At 41.5% G+C, this 22,135-nt stretch overlaps 1 protein-coding gene across 1 annotated transcript; it reads right to left on the bottom strand.

Annotated features, from left to right (window-relative positions):
- Positions 1-601: 601 nt before the first annotated feature.
- SNX18 (sorting nexin 18) lies at positions 602-22,047 on the bottom strand. Its single transcript, XM_080373101.1, has 2 exons — positions 20,336-22,047; positions 602-3,039 (listed from the first exon to the last, which is right to left on the bottom strand). The coding sequence occupies exons 1-2, from the start codon at positions 21,909-21,911 to the stop codon at positions 2,786-2,788; spliced, it is 1,830 nt and encodes a 609-aa protein (XP_080229227.1). The 5' UTR covers positions 21,912-22,047; the 3' UTR covers positions 602-2,785.
- Between the last annotated feature and the right edge of the window lie 88 nt (positions 22,048-22,135).

The raw sequence follows: 22,135 nt of genomic DNA, 5'->3' as shown, positions 1-22,135 counted from the left end.
TTGGATTCAGCACTTTAACAGAAACCAGTATCTCAGTGGATCTTCTTGCACCTTTCAGTTCAACCTCTCTAATCCCCAACAAGTGTAGCAGATACTTACTACTTGTCGACGCAAAAACTGCAATGCATCAAAAACAAATTACAGGAACGGATTAAAGCAAAGGCATTTACCATTATGCTAGCGAGATAATTTGCTTTCCTTCACATTTATTTATTTAAAAGGATTCTGTTAGATTTCCTTTGATGCTTCACAAGTCCCACACAATATACATTCATTTAACTGTAAAGTACATGCAGATCTCAGATCACACCATCCAGTAATCCGTCAGTCATGAGTGGTCAATGCCATACTTGTTCCAAATAAAATTAAAACCATATAGTGCAGTTACATTAACCGAGTTTAGGCTCCCTACATCAGTTTAACTCCAACCCTACCATGAGTAAGGAGAAAAGGAAGATGTTAATATAGATGTAGATTTGAACCTTTCTGAACTCTGCAACAATTTAGATTCAGGATTCCATCAAGCTTTTTTGGTACATCAAGTTTAACCAATTTAGCACCCCCACTCTCCCACCACCCCAAAAATTCACAAATGAGAAGGTGTGGTGAAGGCCATGACAGTTTATTTGAGAAAACTGTACCTGTCTGGTAATGTTGTATGTATACATATCACAGCTTAATTTCCTCCTGGACACATACATGTCATTAATACTAACGCCTAGAATACTTCAACCAGACTAAGATCGATTTCTGAACAGGTCTCAATACCTCCACACAAAATTAATTTGATTGTGGTCTGACCTAATTACTGCAAAGACATTTAATAAAACAGTATCAGGCCTAAGCAAACATAAGCCATGGAACTCAGCTCAAACCTAGCTCATCACTATCTCACACAATGAAATGACATAAGGGAAGCTGCAGTACTGCTGCAAAGAGCCATTAGGGAAAGTGGTGAGTTTTGAATGTAGAACAAGACACCATGAGAAAGATACAGAGCTTGTCAGCCCTATGAATGTGGTCCTTACTTTATGGTCAACTTTGTTGTTTGCAGCACTCCTTTAATAGCCTGGAAACGGAGCCTTTCCTCATTGATTATCATTTCTTTTACAAACACTGTTTCTTTCCTCTTCATTATTCTGTATTTTACTTCTTTGAGTACGTACTAGAAGCACTGCCAAACACAACTTGCGCAAAATAGCAATCTCCAAGCATTTGGGGGTGAATCTTAAAATCAAAACTACATTCCTGCTTTTATTCCTCTAAAACAGATGTGTGGGGTTAAGCTACAGAAACTCACATAATCGAGCAAACAGAACTGCACTTCTCTGCTGCACAGGTGAGGAATGATTTGTACTTAAATGCAACTGTTGCGCTTAACTTCCTTTTCCAGGCTTTCATTTGTTTAAGCTATCTTTGATTAATTTAATTAAAAACAAAAAAGTAAACATTTTGCTTCCTTGGAAGGTTTTGTCATTTTTGTTTAGGAGAAAAAAGATAGGATAAAAGAAACCCTCTTTCATACTGACCTATAAGAAGGAAACCAATAGGTAAGAAACATAGACTTAAATCAAGGAAAATAAGCCAGGAAACTCTTTAAAAGATAGTGTTTACATATATATAAATGCACCCTGCTTGTCAAAAATATTTATACAAAAATTAAGACAATTGTTAATTATTGAGTGTTACAAACATAAAAATGCCACCTGTTTTCCAAGTCAGTTCAGCCACGACTTATTTCAGACCATTTGTATTACTGAACATCCCTGAAAATTTGTAACTTAGTAAACTAATGAATCACAGTGGAGTTTCAACTCAGACAACTGGCAGTGCAGATGCAAGTCTGAAGTTAAAACTGAATCAGCAACTGAACAATGAGCAGATCATTTAAAACTTAAAACTTAAAAAAAATGTTCCAGCTACATAGCTTGCATTCATATCCCCTTGATAAACATAATTTTATTAGGCTAGCTCTTCAAATTTTCACGCACAGTAAAGCTGTATACTAAAAAAAAGCAAACAACAAACAACTCCTCACTGTATTATTCATTTTGGAAAGGGAATTAAGTGGTGTATTTTTGTATATGTGCTTAACATCGTAGTACATGTAACAAGTAGTCTCCATTTGCAGAGAAAGTGTGAATAGATTTAAGTTCTTTTTGAGCCAACATTTGTTGTAAGACAGTACTTGCTGTGCAAACTGGATGGCAGCTGATTTTTTTCCAGTCAATGTGAGGTTTCATAATCAGTTTCTACATAGGCATCAACCCTTCATTCATTCAATCATAAAAATGTGACTTACTAGAAAAGGAAAAATAGAGTCTAAAGGCACAGAATCATATAGCTGCTCTAGTAGGAGTCTGTAAACAGAGAATTGTTTGAATTTAGGAAATCCAAATCTAGGAAAGTAAAAAGGCATCTGAAGCAGGCTTTTATCTAGCCAGCTTCCCAAAGGGTTTTGAGGTCTACAAAGTATGCACTAAAATACCGTATTTCAAAAAGCAGTAAGGCAAATAGTATAATCATTATTTCAAAAAAGTTACAATGGTAGTGTAGGCATACACAGTATAACTTAGTTACAATGTGTCGTACTGTTTCTACTACATAGCCCTATAACTGTTTCCTTTCTATATAACTGGAGATCAAACTGGGGTTCCAGGTGAACACACAACCATCCTTGCACCACCATCTACCACTGGCAACAGTTCTTCAGCAGCAGCAGCATTTGCTCTGCTGCCTGGGTCATGTTCATGCGTAGGGCAGTCCACAAATCAAAGTCCAGAGATTAAACACTGTCATACTTGTGAAGAGCTTCTTCTAGCTTTTGTGTCACTTTTTGAAAAAAGAGTATTTGCTGTTGCAAGAAATGCTGCATCTGTGATTTAAAGTCCCTCACACGGATTTTGTGGAAATGATTAATTTCCGCTAGGGTTGCAAAAGAAATAATGTTACAGCGTTCTTGAATGCCCTCAGCTTTTTGGAGCTCCATCTTGCCCTCTTCCACATGCCGCTTACTCTCCTTTACTTTGGTAAGGGCTCCTGTGTAAAGAACAAAACAACATAGTTGAACTGTGAGGACAATGTAGACTTGACTACTGTAGTTTAACAAGTGATTTAATAACGTTAAGGATTTGTATAAGGCTCATTCCAAAGGTATTTATATGTGTGCATATAGATAGATGTATGAATAATAAGAAACAAAATAAAAGCTTTTTTCATATAAAAAACCAACAGAATAGTGAATCTTTTTCTTTAAAAAACCACACTTTTTTTAAGACTCTAGCTTGTGAAAGTTAGTAAAACGTGTCTACTTCACAATCTTAACAAAATCAGATGGTATCCTTCAGAGAATAGCTGATAAATATACCAGTAGTGGAAAAAATGAAAGCACCAGAAAACTAGTCAGATCAATTTAAGCCTACACAAACACCAGAAAAATAACCTCAATAAGAAACTGGATTTTGTGAAGCATCACTTTTCCCAGTCTTTGTGAAACATCAAAAAGTAAATCCGAATACAGAAAATCTTGCCAATACACCATTCTGCTTTTATGCCACAGATACCCCAAAATTAATTATTGAGTACAAGAATCTAAAACTTTATTTCAAAGTCACAGACATCCAGGTAGACCTAATACAGCCTTGCAAGAGCTAAAATAAAAACAGACCAAAAGAATTGACAGTCCTCCTTCTCCAAATAACTACTGAAGTACACACAACCTACAAAACCCAAGTATCACCTAAACAGACTACCCAAAGCGGACTCATATGACAGAGTACCAAGGTATGTCTTAAGGCATTCATTTTCTTGGACTCGATTTCCCATATAGCAATTACTTTGCCTTAAATATAATAAAAATAATTTAAAAAAAAAAACAAACAAGCAACAACAAACCAATCAGATCAATACAGCTTTTATAGTCTCATAAGATGCTAGGCCATTTTTTACATTCTTTATGATCACACTTATGTTACTTCTTCCTTCAGCTTCGCAATGCCTTAACTCCCTTTCCTTTCAGATTACACTTCTTGCACTACACGACTGCAGCTCACTGACAGGACTCCTTTTACACTGCCTTGAAGAAATTCTTTTCCGTACCCTCTACAGCAAAACTAGCCAGCAAGCTAACAGAGAAACCTCTTTGCCTATGTATTCCAGGGGACAACCTCCACTATCTGCTGGGGGAGTGGGTTTGTCTTCCCATCAGCCTGAATCCAGATGTCATAAACAGTGAAAACGCAGCTCATCAGCAGTAATACCATCTTCTGACTGTTCCCTCCCGTGCCTGTTTAACAAGGCATTTTGAATGTGTCTCCCTCCAGCACCCAGACACATCTCAGCAGTTCAGACCTGGAGCATGACCTTGTGCACAGATGCGTCTGGGTTTGCTGCACACACAGCTGGCTGGGAGGCAACTGGGGCGCACGGCCATGGCTCACCACATTTCTTTCAAGTGCTTCTCACATTCCCCTGCCTGCTGCGGCTCATCCCTTGCCCCCCTGCCCATCTCCAATCCCTCACCAGACAGAAGCAAGTTCATACATCAGACGATATGGCAGACTTGGGGAAAAATAGTGTGTTGCATTTCTGAAATTAAATGGGGGTTGTGTCTTGCATTATAAATAAAATCTGGAATTTCTAAAAGAGAAGTATACATGACTTTTCTCCATTTTCACTTTTAGAACCAACTCGTTAACTGCTGAGGTGGTGTTTTTGATTGCAAACACTTTGAAAATATTCCTTCTGTTATCAGTACTCCTCTACTCTTAAAAGTCATATTTTTCTGCTTAATTTGCATTTAAGCTGTACCGTACATGGCATCTCCTGTCTGCAGTCCCGGTATGAGCTCTTAGTTGTGAGAGTAAGAAATTCCCCTCTGGTGTGACATACTTGCAGAAAGACCATATGGACGATCTTCCTTTTCTTTTTTAAACTGTGGCAGGGAGGTTACTAACAAGGCAAGCACAGACTGCTGGCTGCATGGCCAGGGATGCTGGTATGTGAGTGGCAGAGGCCACACTCGAATCTGGTATGCCAAAGAGCTGTCTGAAGGCCAAGGGAAGCAGCTCTCCCCAGGGACTGTGAGGTGGTGGCAGCGCTCCAGACTTTCCTGGCCCCGGCTGCATGCTGGCATGGTGGCTAAAAGCTTGGCACTGGGTTGCTTCAGCTGATTGACCTCATCATCTCCACCCTGGCCCAAAAAAACACCACAAAAAAAAAGTTTTCCACACGCAGTGGTGCCAGCAGTGGGACCACGCCAGAAAATCTGTATTTTACCCTCTAAGGGTGGGGAAAGTGTGTGTGGGAAATAAGGAGCGAGGGATCTGCAATGTAGGGAACGATCTGAAAAATATTTAAACACTTCTTCTGAAAAAAAGGATGCTTCTTTCAACAAACAAAACCAGGCTTAGCAAAATTTTTCTCCGCATTCTGTGGGCATGGCAGGAATCCATGCACGGCTGTGAAAAACTGAAATTTGGGACTTACTGGAAGCCAGATGGAGATGGTTAAATAAACATGACAACTCTTCAGTTGTGATGTGGGAAACAGCTTTAGATGTTATTTCTAGAATGTCCAAACTGGAAAAAAAAACCCTGACATGTACAGCATCAGCAGCTGAAATTATAACTAAGTTCTGGAGCAAGTATAATCTTCGAATTATTTCATATCAATAAAAAACATGTACTACCAAATACTAAAGCCCTCCAGACTAGACATACTACGGATTATGCATTTTTTGCCATTAAAAAAAAGAAAGGAAGATTTATAATTAGTGAAAGGAATCCAAGGGGAAAACCTGCAACCATTAACACTGCTCTCTTAATGCATATATATTCACACTGGTCCTACAGTGGGATTTCCTTTGAAACCTAGACAGATTACAACATGGCATCAGCAATACATGACAAAAGCTTATACACATGCTTAAGTACAAACCAGCTTGTCTTTTTGAAGTGCCTTTGAATAAGTGTTGAATTATTAGTAAAACAATTAATCTTAAAATAACTTAATAAAGGGAAAATTTTAGCTTACTTTAGGACAATCAAAAGAACTTTCCCCAAACACACAGAAAAAACTCCCATGTGCTTTATTTTAAGACACAAGTAATTATTTGTTCTAAAATGTAATTTTATTTTTTTTCAGCATCTACTGAAGTTGGCAAGACTTAATTTAGTAAATCTTAGAAAAGTCTTAGTTTGCATGGCTTTGCAAGCCAGCTTTGCTAACAGTATCATACTACATTTATTCCCAAATTTTCTCCAAACACTTCTCCATAGACTAAAGCCCTTGTATTTTAACTCACATGAGCAAAACTCTGAGGTGAAGCAGAGATTCATTGATGTCAAGGGTGCAACAATCCAGGCAGGCTTCTAATGGTGAAAGGCGGGAGGGGGACAGTGTGAGGGATTTGGGGAGCAAAAAGTAGCCCCTTGTGTGCAAGCCTGCTTGCAAACAAAGGCCTTTCTCAGAAATGCTCAAGTAGGGGACAGGTCCCATGGTAACCTCTAATGCCTCCCAGCCCACAACTCTTAGCCTGCTTCACCCCTGGCTACACCATGAACTCCTGCACCTCCATCCTCACTGATCTGCCCATTGCCCTCAGCACCTAATCCAGCACGTCCCTCTCCTGCTGCTGCCATCACAGGCTGTTGAGGCTGAGCAAACCCCCTGCAGTCTAAGTACACCTGCAGAAACATCTTCTGGTTTCTGAATTTAATGATGTCAATGTCTAGCATTGCTTTGGACAACCCAAAAAAGCAAGATATGTTTAAAAACCAGAAGCAGAATTATGGCAGCCCTAGAAAAGGCTAACACATATTTTAGGGAAAAGAAACAGAAGGAGCCACCTCCTAATACATATTAGCTCAAGGAAACCTCCGGCTGAATACTTCTGGGATAAATATCCGCCAATGCACTGCTTCCAGCAGGATAAAATACCTAAAAATAAATTCTTGGGTTTCTTTATCTCTGGCTCTACAGATTCTGGAAAGTCTTGCCCATGCATTTAAAGCTTCTAGTCCAATGAAAAGACCTTCTGTCAGGAGATCGTGTCCCAATAATCAGGACTAGCTTTCAAATAGCAAGGGGGCCTGGGTCAAAGATGCTGCAAAAAGGTGTGCTACATCTATTTCTGTTCTTAAAGGTGGGGAAAAGCAGATGTGGATGCTGTTTTTCATTCCCTGAAGCCTGATGTTAAACAGACAGTGGTGCTCACTGAATGCTGCTAAGGACTTAAGGGAAACTCACAGGTTTCAGCACTTGTTTTCAAGCGTAAGATTAGACAACACAATATACATGTTTAACAGAGGACATTTAAAGTAATGTGCTAGCAGCCAAGAAGACAGGAACACAGTAAAATTCCTGCTAGAAATAAACACTTCCAAGCTGTAAAGCGCACAATACAAACAGCAACTTAAAATGGGTGTTGAGCAGTTATCAGGAAAAAAAGAAGTGTATTGAGTCAGTAGGCTGCCCCTGCAAACGTGGTTGCAACAAGGCAGAGAGAGTCATATACATTGCAGAAAATTAAATAAAAGAATTTCTGAACCTGGGAGCACTCAAGTTTGGGTCAAACAATGTGTTTTCACATCACCGGCACTTTTATTACACTAAAAAGTCCTTTGAGATTGTTTGAAGAGTGAACTAAGAGTGGGTTTTGAAACTGCACTTGAAATTGTACCCACTCTCCCTCCACACTGTAAGTATGTGTGTACACATGTAAACCCATGCTGGTGCGTATGTGTCTCCAAGCTCTACAGCTGCACGGTATGATCAGCCTACCAGCAGCCAGCCCTACGCTGGTTCTTCACACCTACTGTACATGAAACAGACAAGTTGCACCCTGCAATGTGACAGAAGGCAAAAGCTGTGGGGCTCAGCTCACGAACGCTGCAATCAAGACTGCTCTTCATTCAACTCCTTCGTCTCATTTGAAGCCAGGTCTGCCCGGCCCCTGCCAGCATGGGCAATCAGAAGACAAAGAAGAGCAGTAAATGCTAAGGGTGTACCATCCTCCTGCTGCTCCGTTTCCAACTCTTCTCAAAATACCTGAACATCAGCTTTTGACTGCCGCATACAGGAGTCAGGAGTGAAACGTCAGCTGTCTCTGAAGCTCATCCAAGTAACGACAAGCCAAGAGAAAGGGAATTCTTCAGGGCAGGAGCCATTTTTGCTCTGCATTTGTATGGTGCTTACTACAGTGGACATCTGTTTCACAGCTGGGCTTGCTCGATTCTTAAAAAACATGAGCAGTAATTACTGATACAGTTTCTGAAAAATCATTGCTGTAGCAGCAATGGTTTAACTGCACACAGTAATATTGCATATGGGACAAAATACAAATAAGTATCAGATCAACACTGCCAGAGCATAGCACTTGAGCAGCAGTAAGTATCTGTTGGAGTCAGGGAGGTCCGCAATTCACAGTCACTCCCAGGAACACGTATCATCCATTAAGTCACCAATATATCAATGCCATCAGCATCTCACTCCAAAATACTGAATTTACAAACTCACCCAGCTTGTAGTAGCCAACAAGTTAATGTTTTAGATCCTCTAATTGTAATGACCTTATCATTGCAGTTCTTAAAATGCTTCTTTCACTTCAGTGATTAATTATGCTATAACAGAGCAAATAGATTTCTTTCACTAATAGTGAAATAACAGTTTACATATATGTCAGCTACCCAGCAAATATTCATGTTCATGTTACTCTGCACTTTGAGTTAAAGAATTATTGTAAAACTGCAAAGGGAACAAAAGACGACATGGTGGGGGGAAAAAAGGTGGTCCTGTGGTTGCCCTGATATCTTACAAGTTTGTTATCTTCTGAAGTACATTTCTAACGGAGCTGGGGCAGGGTGGGAGACTGAAGCAGTGAAGTAGGTGCCAGCCCAACAGTATATGCTGCTCCTCAAGTGACTTTGCCGCTCTTTGCCTTTCCCCAGCTGGCTCCAGCACTACCAGGAGGGAGATGAGCACTGGCCAGCACGCTGCTGGCGTTGCTGGTTGTGCTGCAGGTGAGAAGCCGTAACTGCTCAGAGGGACAGAAATGAAGCACCTGGCCACCAACTCCTCCAACCACAAACCTGCACTTAGATTCTGTCTGTAGACTCTATTCATAAAATGATACTGAAAAGGACAGCAGCCATAAAAACGGCAGAATGGGAAAAAACAGAGGAGGGTGATTGTTCTGGCCTTGTTATCAGTGGTAACTGTGGCAAAGCCAAAGAGCACCATATTCTTGAACACCACATTTGACAAGTCCCCCAGCCAACAGGCTTCGGTGCAACAGCAAAACCTCACATCGAAGTCCAAAGGCTCCTATGAGAGACGCTTCCCTCACAGGAAAGCACAACTAGGGTCAGAAACACGGTGATCTTCAAAGAAACAGCCGAGTTTGACAAAGAAAATTTCTCAGCAGTTGTACCTCACAAGTTTGTGCAAATAAAATGATCTGTGCAACAAACAGTTTTTCTTATTTCTACTATCAGAAAGCTACAAAATAAAATATAGTGCATTACTTTCTAGTAAGTAAACCAACGTACATTTCCACACCATTTGTATGCCTGTCATATTAAAAGGTCTAACAGGAGGTGTGATGTGTCTTTCAAAACATGCTATTGAAGGGAGAGCTTTGAACTAGTCTAACTCCGTTTGCGTTACTTTTATTACAGGACACGGTTCTAAGTATGAGACACCATCTCTAAAAGGAAAGGAAAAAATGATACATTCGTTATGTAGCTTTCATCAAAGGACACAAAAGCAGAAAATGCAACTGGAAATGATTTCTTTTTCCTTACCTAACAGTGAGTTTATTTAACTTCATCTCTTTGCTTAAAGATTTGAAAAGGCAAACCCTAGGTAGCCCATCTACATGTAGCACAGTTTTGATTTATCCTCCTTCGACAGAAACAACTGTGGAGGAAACAGCATTATCTCTAATCCAGCAGACTGCTGCCAGAACAAGCCTGTCTACATGGCTGTCCCACTTACAGCAGATCTAGCAAAGATGTTGTTACAGGACAACTCAAATGACTAATCCAATAAAAAACTGCATTTGGCCTGGAGGGGACGGAGATGGTGCCTTAGTTTTATCAATGGCGTAGTTATGTGATCCAGCTCAGCCCAGGGCTACACAATCATTAGCTCCAACACAAGGGAAGTTGCCGAAGCACCACACAAGATTACACATAACATGAAATCCTACTCCAAAAAAAGCCCCCAAACTTCCCCCTTTCAATTTAAACTGAAACAACGAAATTGTGTGCAGCAGAATAGAGGTTTTACTGCATTGACAGATTATTTGCTTATGAAGCTCAGAGCACAGATTAACAAAAGAAGCCTACATTAAGATTCTGCAAATTCTTTACATTTTCTGGCCAAGATTTAGAATGGAAAGCAGCATAACAGGAATCTGCTTGAAATTAAAACCAAAGGACCACTCCAGTAAAGACTGAACTGTAGAAAAAGAAATGTCAGAGGGGAAAAGTACCATTACAGTAATTAATGTAGGAATGATTTGCTACTTTAAAATCTGGTTTTACAGATTTAAACAGTAAAAGCAAGTGATCTTTACATCAAAGGCAAAATGATGAAATCACTTGTTCTTTCTGAAAGTGCCGATACAACAGTTTTCAAAACCAGTCTTTCTAATTCAAAGATGATATTCTTCTCCTTGAGTGCAAAACTATTTTAGCAATGTTCTCTTTTCCATAGTGAAAGTTAGGAATATATAAAAAACATATCAAATTGCAATTACTTTAGTATTACAGGGTTGGTTTTTTTTATAGATGCATGAAAATGGCTTTAATGCTTTCAGAATCTGCAGTCTAAAGATAGTTTAGAAAGTGAAGTTTATTTTTTATTACTTTGTTGTCCACTGCTCGACCCCCCCCCCCCCCCAATAAAATTATGCCATCCTACAAATCTAGGCTCATAAATTACAGTACTGTGCTAACATCTAGGTTAACATTGACTGCAGGATTATTAACATCAGACAGATTTTTTTCTTCCAGTTACCGTTGCAAAGCTCACCGAAAGCTGTCACCCAGATATATTCTTCAGTTCAAGATGGAATCACCTTCTAATCTACGCAATCCAAATATCATGCACAAATAAAACAGTCTTTGTTAGAGATTTCAGAAACTTAATTAGTTCTAACCTCATCTGGTGGTTTTAACATATATGTTGATTTATTTAATATATAACCGATTAACAGTGTTAGAATGCAGTGTCAAATGTCACTCAATTTTAAAGAACTACCAGAGTAATGGATACTATATATGTCTAACTAATCTTTTTTAAAAAATTTAAATGAGATATTTAAGACCTGATTGGACTCATTGTGTATACATGCACCAGCTGGTGTACACAAATGTAGGAAAAGCATACACAGCCAATTTATTTAGGACTTTTAATACCTCTGGGGGTTCAGAGGCTCTCAAATGCTCATGCTACTGACAGCTATTTAAATTATCATATTGGCAATGTGCACTTCCTTTCCAGAGTCCCTCCAAGGAACTACAAGCTTTGGTGTGCAGCACCTCCAGCATTAATGTTTTCTTGTGTCATGCTACTTCCACACTGCTATGCAAGAAACAAGCCATAGTTTGCCCTTGACACAGCTGCTAACAGGAGGTGAGAGCAAGACAGCAAAAATGAACGAAAGAAACAGAACAGAATTATCATTTATTGCACCTACTGCATCACACAACACCATTATCAAAACAAAAAAGCCCATACTTCTAAGTAACTGCATGTAAAAACTGCAAAATCGGATGGAATTTTCCATTCAAATCTTGAATGCAGTGACTTTAAAACTAACGCATCTTCAGATGTATTGTACACAAACTGTGTTTTAAGCAAACATATGACCCTATTTCAGCCACTGAAGTTTAAACTGTGTTCATGAGGAGTTCTGACTACAGGTACCTACAGCGATGTCTGAAAGGAGGCCAGTCAGGAATAACTTGGTCTTAAAATCCAGCTAAATTGTGTATATTGCTGTCCATTATCACAAACATAGCATTTTGCACCACAGCCTGAGAGGCAAACATTAGGTAAGGCTAGTTTTGCCCAATTCTAAGGCAGTCTGTATTTTTCGGTACTCACATGTACCATTTACAGAGTTTTACTTTTCTATGGCTTCAGCTGACACTGCAGACTGGGAGGACACAAAGGAGTGAAACAAACTAGACTGATCACTAGAAACACGGTACATTTGCCTGTTAGAAAGCCAGTCATGTTTTCCAGGGTGAATGCATTAAAATTTAAGCAATTGCAAACTGCGGAAGTACCAAAAGGAAACCTCTCAGTGATTTTAAGTGCTTCTTACTAGCTTACACCTAAATGGGGCATTGAAGATGCTTTTAAGACAAATCTGTTTTTCCAGAGTTTAAGTTGGTCTATTACAGTTTGGTTGTCATCACTACTGAACACTAGTTCTCCCAATTAGGATGTTAAGAACAAGCAGTTTTCTATTAGAATGATGCTACAGACTCTTAACAGCTTTTGTTAATACACTGTTCATAATGCTGACTTCAAGACAACAATCTAAATCAAAAATGATGTTTTGCATGCGTGATATAAATTAATTTTCAGTGAAACTGGTTAACTGCGTAGGAACAGAAATGTATCCTCTCTATCTATAGAAGATTAATATCAGTCAGGGCCAAAATGGATGTAAGTATCATTATATCAAATGGTAACTTCTTCAAAATTGTTGCAGGATTCATGGGATGTGGGTGGACAGCAGAAGACAAGTAACACTGCGTATCAATATCAATATGCCATTATCAAGAGAAGCAAGTATAAATGCAGGTTCCACCAATGCTTACATCCTTTCTTTACTGGGGTGCAATGAAGAACCTGCTTTTGGATGTTGTTCTCTGTAAAGGCTAAAGGGAAGCAAAGAGTGAGCACAATTTATGGTGTTTGTCCATCACCATCTGCTAAGCTCAGCTGCTGTCCTAAGATGAGCAAATACAACATGCATAGACAGTTCAACATAAATTCATATGAAAAGAGTTGAGATCCAAATGAAATGCAGATATCACTCCATTAAATGCTCTCTCTTCGAGATCTGAATGCTGTAGTATCTCTGTAAGGACAAAACGAAGTAGACTCCTTTTTCCAAGCAGAATATGCAAGGTAAACCATCAATAATGTAACCAATTAAAATATATTATATAATACAAGACAGAACATGTGAACAAAAGCTATACATTATACATTGTTAATTACGTTAATTAATTTAAAACTGTAAATCTATAACTTGATTAACTTAATATATTACTATAGTACATATTATAACATACAGATAATATTGTTTTATAAAGCAGAAGAGAATTGCCTGCCTTTTTAGGATGAAGCGATCTACTGCTTTGAGTTTGGGCTTACATAAAACTTACAGCAGATTGAAAATGTAGCGTCATTATCATGGTAAAATGGGTATTTCCTCAGTAAATTTTCAGCCAGCAGAGCTATTCATGCATATAAAGACTGAAATTTGTAAGCCTGAAAAAACTAGAATAACAAGTTGCTTTTCACCATGGGGCAAAAAAGCAATGTAAACTCCTAGTCATAGCATGATCTGCTTTTCACAGTTACGAAAGAACTGCATGTAGGCATAAAAAGGTAGTTTAGTTCATTACAGTTACAGGAGTTGTTCACCTATGATGTGCACCTACCTAAAAGAAAGGCTGAAACCATCACGCTTCTTGCTGCTCTGCTACAGTAACAACTTGAAGTCACTGACGAGAACTGAATAGACTGTTTAAATGCATATATTCTAATACTGATCTCACATGATTACACTCCAAAATTTACACCACACTTTTCACTAAATTGTTTTTTTCTTTGTTTTATTTAAAACCTCACAGCCTTCATGAAAGATATAAATAAGATCGTGTAGAAGTGTTTGCCATTTGTTTGCTCTAGTCTATAAGACTGATAAGACTTATGTTTTGGGTGCTAAGCCAAATATGATTTCATTTTTTACTTAGAATTTTAAAATTCTGTGCTATTTGTACAAGGCAATTTAAAAGAAATAAGGTACCAGCTGGATGAGTTTATACAGTCTGCCCACATTAACTTGGCATTTTAACTGTTCAAACAAAGTCTTAACAATGAAGTCATGGAAAGACCTGGAAATGCTGAAACATGTCCTTGTTTAAAAAGTGACCTGCAAAATAAAAAAAAATTGGCCAGATTGTTTGGTTTTGATAATGTGGTTACATAGACTTGCAAGAACTCTGAGAGCCACTTTCCACTTTCAGTCTACCAATTCTTGTCTTCCCTGTTTGGATGGAAGTCCTTTTAGCAAGACCTGGAGCTCTCTCAGCTGCAAGAGAACCACTCACTAGCTGGATTCTTCCTAAGCTTCAAGCTGTAAAGGTATTACATAGTCTTTGAAATAAAATTACTTCCTCTTTCTACAATATGGTGTTTAATTCCTCAGTGTCTACCCCCTCTTGCTGCCCACAAGTTTTTCCCAACAGACAGGGCCTTGCTGCCTGTGGTGAGCAAGCACCCTTAAGAGCACAAGAGGTGATAATGCACTGCCTGCAGCCAAACCTACAGCTCCGATCTCTGATTAAAACTTCTCCAGCCTGTTGGGACTAAGTGGGCAGTCTGGACAGACCTTCTGGTGTGCAGTAACACGTGCAGTCCCTCCCCAGGAAGGAACAGTTACACTCTTCCTCTGCTACCAGCTGTTTTTGAAAAAAAACCCCAACAACTCACTGAGTTTTATCAGCTGCAAAATGTTTGTCATCAAACGTGTATCGTATCAGGCTAGCGGGTTTCAAAAGGTAACAGGAAAGAGAAAGACATCACGACTGCATGAATCTTGCTCCCTTATAAAGCTAACGTAAGAAGAGATTGCGGAGGGAGCAGAAAAGAAAAAAATAATGATCATACTTTAAAGAGACTTATGCATCTTTTAGACAGGGAATAGAAGTCCTTTTTTTCGCCCTCTTCCTGTTTAACCTTCTTTAAGTAAGGCTACTGCTCAATTTTAATATTGTTCATTGTTGTCTTCTGATTTCACAAACAAAAAGATGCTATCGTTCTATACAATTTCTAAATGTGAAGATTCTTTCACATTTTAACGATCTAAAAGTCTCAGTTTCCTTCAGGTTACCTTCAGATACTGGGAGGCAATACTGGGTGACTCAGCAGCAAGCAGACAATGCTGTATCATCGCTGTAACAGCAATGGGGAGGCTGACAGGGCAAAAAATACAAAGTCATCATGGGTCAATCCATCCTTTCTCTTCTAAGTCCTTAAACAGATGAAAAGTAGGTATCCACCTCTTTTTACTGTTGTAAGGGTCATTTCACAAGGATTAAGTGCCTAGCTTTTAGCCAGTGGCTACCTGAGTTGAACGTCGGTGCAAAGAGGGATGGGAGTGGAGTGGGTGAAGATGAAAAAAAGGACAAACAAGGATGGAAAAGACATGTCTGCACAACAAATTTAAGAGGTTAGAAAGAAAGTACGAGAGAAAAGCACTCCTTTTACACTGTGATATAAAATTTTGGGTGCGAATTTTGATGTCTGATTTATTTGTGAATACACATACCCCTCCTTCCCCCTGCAAAAAAAATATTGCTGAAAATGTTATGGTGTTCCAGGTTTTAATGCTGTTTGGGGTTTTTTAATGCATTTCTAAGTGGCATCTTATTTTTGCCTATAATTTTTTATAAGATATTCTAAAAACACACCCAGCACATTCTTTAAAGCCACTGTTCAGAATTAAGGTTGCTTCAGTAAATAAGATCATTTACCTTATTTTACTTTGTTCACAGTGATCAAGAAGCAAAAAAGCCATTCAGCTGTCTGTTGAAATAATTCTCTTAAATCTTGGCATGCAGAGGAAATGGAATTGCTGCCTACACCTTAGAAAACATTTAAACCACTTTCTCAAATCTGTTTTGCAAAAATTTTAACCAAAAGTTTGTCTAGCACTGACATCATAATGTTAAGAGAAAGGGGAAATCTGGAAAGCAGAGATGAAACAGCAAGTTAGCATTTCTTCCACTTTCAGGAATCACATGTGGCCAATTATATTAATTCCTCAAACAAAACTTCAAAGAAAGAAAACATATAACTTCTCTACTCTCACTAAGCAAATATGAAGACAAGATAGGCAGACAAACATGAGCTTGAGCTAGAGTACTAACACACACTATCTCTAATTCTCACATGCTCATAAATTTTCTGAACCTGCATGGACCTGCAGTGAGAATTTATGTTGAAGACTACTGAAGAGGGAAGATCACAGTTGAGAGCTCTACAGTTGAGTGAAGCTCCAGCAATTAATATTTAGGGATTCTTTTGCCAAGAACGCCTAGGGAATTTCCACAAACAGACCTTAAAAACACAGAAAGGAAGATATTATTCATTACAAATGAAGTTTGGAGCTTGCCCTTCTTCTCAAAATTAAAGCAACTGAATCTAGTCTTTCTTGAAAAATACCCCAGTTATGCAAAATTACGGAAGTGCAGCTTAGTTTTTGAGCCTACTAAACTTCATATTCTTCTTCATCTACAAAGGCTTTGCCAGAGGCTAAAAGAAAACTAAGTATATCTGTCTAACATACTTAGATCTTCCACTCCAAAAAACTCAGGTATGCACAGGAATACTTTCATGTAAGCATTTCAAAAGCATATATGTAGGGGGGGTGGGGGGGTGGGGGGGGTGAGCACTAGGTTCATAGAAGTATTTGGGTGCTTAGATGCTTAAGACACCATTCTGCCATCATCTAGCCTTACAGGTACCAGTTGCCCCCTAACTGCTTAGTTTTCCAAATAAAACCTATAAAACAAGTTATTTGTAAAAGATGTATGCCTTGGGGCTGATATGCTCTGTGCCAGCCTCAGTGTGACTCTCAAACCAAGCACTTCCAGATGGAAACGTGGGTTTTCCAGCTTGGCACATTCTTCGCTGTAGGGCTCAATCCAATGAATCTTCAGACCTGAACTGGAGCATGCACAAAACTGGGTAAGGTCTCTCACAAAGCACCGACAAGTTACTCCTCAACTGGCACGTGGGGCAGAAAAGTTCAAATTCTTCCTCTGCCTCTTCTGGAGCAGGAACTTTAACTCTTCCTTCCCTCACAGAAAATTCCTTAAACACTGGGTGCTCAAGACAAAGGAGGCTGAGGGAAAGGAATCTTTTAAAATCTCCCATTGACATTATTACCATTTCATGAAATATGTAAAATATTAGTAAGATAATAAACAGTTTGGAAATATTTCCATAGTCCATTGCTTCACCTGCTTTACACAAGCGACCAAAATGACAATCCCTTTCTGTACATTCCAGGTCATGTATGATGTCTTCAGCAGAGGAGGCTGAAACACCTGGACCCAGAGCAATTAAAATCACAACAGTTAATACATCTTCCTGCTAACAGGCACACAGCGGGTCTTACATGGCTTTGGTTCATAATTCTAGGAAGAAAGACAAAGCCCAAATGGAGGGAAATTGTTGTCTCTGACTTACAGAGTCCTTTTTGCAGAAGTTGCAGAAATGATTAAAAAAACCCAGACATGCAGACTTCTCAGTCGCTACCACAAAACACACTTCCAAATCACATTCAGCAGCTGTTCACCTACCGGTCTGCAGCAGAGCAAAACCGCAGCAGGACAATGCAGTTGAACATTCTACCCCACAAACATGGGCACATTTTGGGCAAAGCTGCCTTCATTTTTTGGTTTTTCTAAGGTCTAGGGGAATACAGAAATGGAGTCTAGAAAAGGCCTTGGTTTTTATCCCAAGTGGACAATATGTTTGCACTACGTAGAAAGCAAAGGAGAACTAATCGTAACTTCAGACTTCATCTTTTTAAAGGTACAGCCATGTAAGCAATGTATCAATCAGGCTGCTGTTTCTATCACTTCTGTGGGCACGTTGGGGTCATTCTACTGCACAAGTAAGTTGTACACTAGAAAATAAAACACACCAACTCTATTTTTCAGATGACCTATTATCACAACAGATACTTGTTTAGTCTATACAGACAATAACAATTCTCAAAACTGCCAACCATCACAGAGAGTAAATTTAAAAGAAGGCTCTTACAAGGTAAGAACCCCAAACAGCTCATATTTCAATCTGAAGTTTACAGTTGGGAATTGAAAAGTTATACCTTGATACATGTACCTCTTAAGAGTAATAAAACAGCGATGTACCGAGTGTAGAAAACATCTTCCTCTCGGCTTTCCTCCAGTTTTCCTGTTTTGTTATGGGTTCGACAACAAATGCATAACCCAGTCCCAACCCTATTCCTATCATGAACATGGACACGCAAGAGATCAACCTCCAAGCACATGCCATTTTCTGATGGCAAGTATGTACCAGAGGCAATACTGTGCTGAAGGCAGTGTCAGCCCACAGGGGCTGGAGCACGAACACCTGCATGCAGGCCGGCTGCATGTTCCTCCAACAAGCTCCAGGACTGAGCTCTGGCACAAAATCAACTCTACGTAAGTCATGCCCATGCACTTCTCTAGTGGAAGCTCATTTAGACCAACTTTCCCTTGTTCAGCAATGTAAACCCAACCAGTAAGTGCAACTGGGTTGAGTCAAGCCCATATCTTATTATTCCCAATTGTCTCTTCAAAGTCTCATCTCCAAAAATACAGCCGTGAAGAACCCTATATAGCTTTAAAGCCTCAGGATGCATTATTTAAACAATATATATAACCTGCTGACTTTTTCTACATAATAAAAAATATTTCCCATTATTTTTTTCCAGAAGCTTACAGATAATCCTATTATTAGTTGACAACTCTCTTTAAAATGCCCCCAAACATGAGGCATTGCCAAGGCTACCCTTCTCTCCAAGTCTAAAATACTTGAAAGTTGTCATCAGAACACAATGCCACAGCAGCTAGCAGAACAACTCCTCAAAGGTTAGACTGCACACTTCCCTTTTCTCTTCAAAATAATATGAAGATTGTTTAAGTTTCCACTCACAATTTTCAAGATCTGACAGCAGAATGGAAATCTGACTTTAATGCATGCAATTTTTATGAAAAGCTTATTTCTTAAGTAACAACAAATTGTGCATTTTGTACCAACTCTGTTTCTTCAGATTTTCCCAGCAATAATGCATACACCTCCTGGAAGCCTGCCTTTTTGAGCTATTGAGAAAACTCTTCCAGTTCTTTTATTGTCAAACTCAACATACTGTTCCAGACGCAAAAAAAACCTGGAAATGTCACATAAGGATACAAAAATCTGATTCACCATGGGTGACAATTCAAGCTCTGCCTTTTGGGATGCAGAACACTGCTTACTAATACCCAAAATAATCTTCAATAAAGTTAACGCATTTTCTCGGCTAACTGTTAAGACACACCCATTTTTGCAGAGCATGTGTCGTATTTTCTTGGTCTTTTTTACAGCCCCAACGCCCACAATCCCCCCAGTCTTCTAGTTGAAAACTACAGGTAAGGAACATAACCGCAAGAATGAGTGATGGGCTAGTCTATTCACAATAGTGAAGGATATATGAAATCATACACACATATGCAGTGCTACAGAATTCTATTTATCTGCACAAGCATCACTAGTTATATAGCAGATGGTCCCTTAATTTTTGGAGTTTCTTTCTCTCTGACGGATCACAAAGCACCATACAAACAGCAATCTGAACCTCAAAATCATGTTTCAGCTAGAAAGATGCTGAAAGGGTAACAGGTGAACAACACCTTTTTATGATAATAAGGGCAAAAGATGAACAACTCCAGCTAAGAACACAGATCATTATTCTTTCAATTCTTAAAAGAACGTTTAATGTGTGGCTGAAAGGAGAAATCCCATCAGTTTTAAACATCTCATCTGACTGCCTAGACGCCACAAAATGTACACGCCAGCGTTGCGCACCTCAGACAAGGTGGTCAATCTGGTGACTACCTGCATCTTCAGATTACTTTGTATTTGTTATCCACTAGATCAGAGATTTAAGATATCTAACATATATCGGAAAGTAATAGATGTTTTCATACCACTTGATTTCCAGGCTTTGCAAACAAGCCCATTCACCTTTAACGTATTAGCAGTATAGGCAGATGTGGTTTCTTTCAGATACAGGGCCAAATGCAGCAAGCTCTGACCAGTAAAATTCCCAGCTATGTCTAGACCTTTGGCACAAAATGAAAATTGTCACTGACGTGTTTTTTGTATTTTTCGCAGCAGTTTGCCTGAATAAACATGGAGAGATTTGACCCAAGGCCAGCAAACCAGACACGGGGCAAATTTAGCCCCTGGTCCCTACACCTGATACATAAAACTTGGTTTCAGTAAACAGGCAAGGGTGTATTACCTTTCTGGACGTGGATGATGTCTGGAAAGTTGGCCAAATGCCCCTGATACAGCGCTAGCAAATCCATCACAGGGTCTAGGTCCTGCCGGGGCTGATCTGCAAAGAGGTCCCCGATGGCATCGTAGGCTTCTGCAGTGAAGGCTATAGCTTGGTTGAGGCCAGCCGAAAAGGCCTGCTGGTCCAGCTCAAACGCCTGACTGAGGCACTTGAAGGAGTGCCCCACCTTCTGGTATTCCTTCTTGAAACCAGTGACTTGTTTGCGGGCAAACTCGTTGGCTGTGTGATTAAGCTGCAGGGCGCTCTCATCCATCTTCTTTGTGAAGGCTTTGAAGCCATCCACCTGGCTTTCCACCTCCTGCAAGTCCAGGCTGGCCCCAGGGCCTGTAGGGACACTGATGGTCAGGAAGAAGTTGGCACCCACCATCTCATCTTTCTCAGCCTTGCGCTTGCCTTGTTTCCAGGCCTTCTCATCCGTGCTGGGACAGGTGAGGAAGTGCTGGAAGGCATCGCACTGAGCCAGCACAGGGTGGCTGCACATGTGGTCCATCCACCAGGCCAGGCCTTTGCGACGTTTGGAGATGAAGTCCTCCTCGAAGCGGCCAGTGGCCTGCTTCTCTGGCAAGTGGGGCACGGAGATGACGGGGAACTTCTCGGCCAGGCGCCCGTAGAGCCAGTCAAAGTGCTTGTAGCGGCGGTGCACCTGCTGCCCGGTGTGGCTGGGCACCAGCTTGTAGGCGATGTAGCTCTTCATGCCCTTGAACTTCGTCTGCTTGGTGGGGTCCTCAATGGAGCACTGGAAGGGGTAGGGGTTCTCCTGCCACTCGGGCCCCTGGGGGCCCAGCACCACGCACAGCTTGTCCCCATCCTTCACGAAGCCCGACGCCTCGCCCAGCACGAAGGCCTCCCCGCCGGACTTGACGAAGGTGGAGAAGCGGTTGAGGTTGCGGCTCACGGTGGCCGAGCTCTTGGCGCCGCCGCCGCCGGGCGGGTGAGGGTGCGGGTGGCCGGCCGGGTGGCCGCTGCCGCTGCGGGAGCCCAGGGAGAGCTCGGACCGGGTGGACAGGCGGTAGCGGCCGGAGGCCCCGCCGCCCGCCGCTTCGTAGTCGGGGTAGGAGCTGCCCAGGGCGCCCGGCTCGTCGGCTACGGTGGAGCTGTCGTCCCAGTCGTCGTCCCAGTCGTCATCGCTGCCCTGGCTGGGCTGGTAGGAGCCGCCGTAGGGCGCCGGCGGGAAGGGGTACCCGGCGGCGGCGGGGGGCTGCGGGAAGGGCTCGGGCGCCGCCGCCGGCGGGGGCTGCTGCGTCGCCGGCTTGAATGCGGCGGGGGGCGGCAGCGGCTCGAAGCCGCCGGCGGGGAGGTTGGCGTAGCGGGCGGGCGGCGGCGGCTCGGCGGCGGGGGCGCGGATCACCTGCACGTACGAGGCCGGGAAGAGGCCGCGGTCGCCGCGGCTGTTGACGCCCTCCAGCCAGCCCTCGATGTCCTGCTCGCTGCAGAGGCTCAGCACTTCGTGCTCCCGCAGCGAGATCTCCCCCGGGTTCTCCGACCTGAAATCGTACAGCGCCCGGGCCCGCAGCGCCATGGCCCCGCCGCCCCGCAGCCACAGCCCGACCGCCCCTGGGGGGGTCCCCGCCGCCGCAGTGCCGCCGCCCTTCGCCGCGCCGCGCCGGCGGGGCTGCGGCAGGAGAGCGCCGCGCCCGGCCTCTGCCTCCGCGTCCCGGCGGCGGGGACTGCGGCGGCCGGTTGCCCGGGCTGCGCTCTGCTGCGGCGCGGCCGGCTCGAGTCCCTGCTTCACCCCGGCGGGCG

This window comes from Falco punctatus (genome assembly GCF_963210335.1).
Source record: "Falco punctatus genome assembly, chromosome: Z".
Taxonomy (NCBI): domain Eukaryota; kingdom Metazoa; phylum Chordata; class Aves; order Falconiformes; family Falconidae; genus Falco; species Falco punctatus.
Note: the sequence above shows the minus strand (reverse complement) of the source record. Positions and strands in the feature narration are given on the sequence as shown.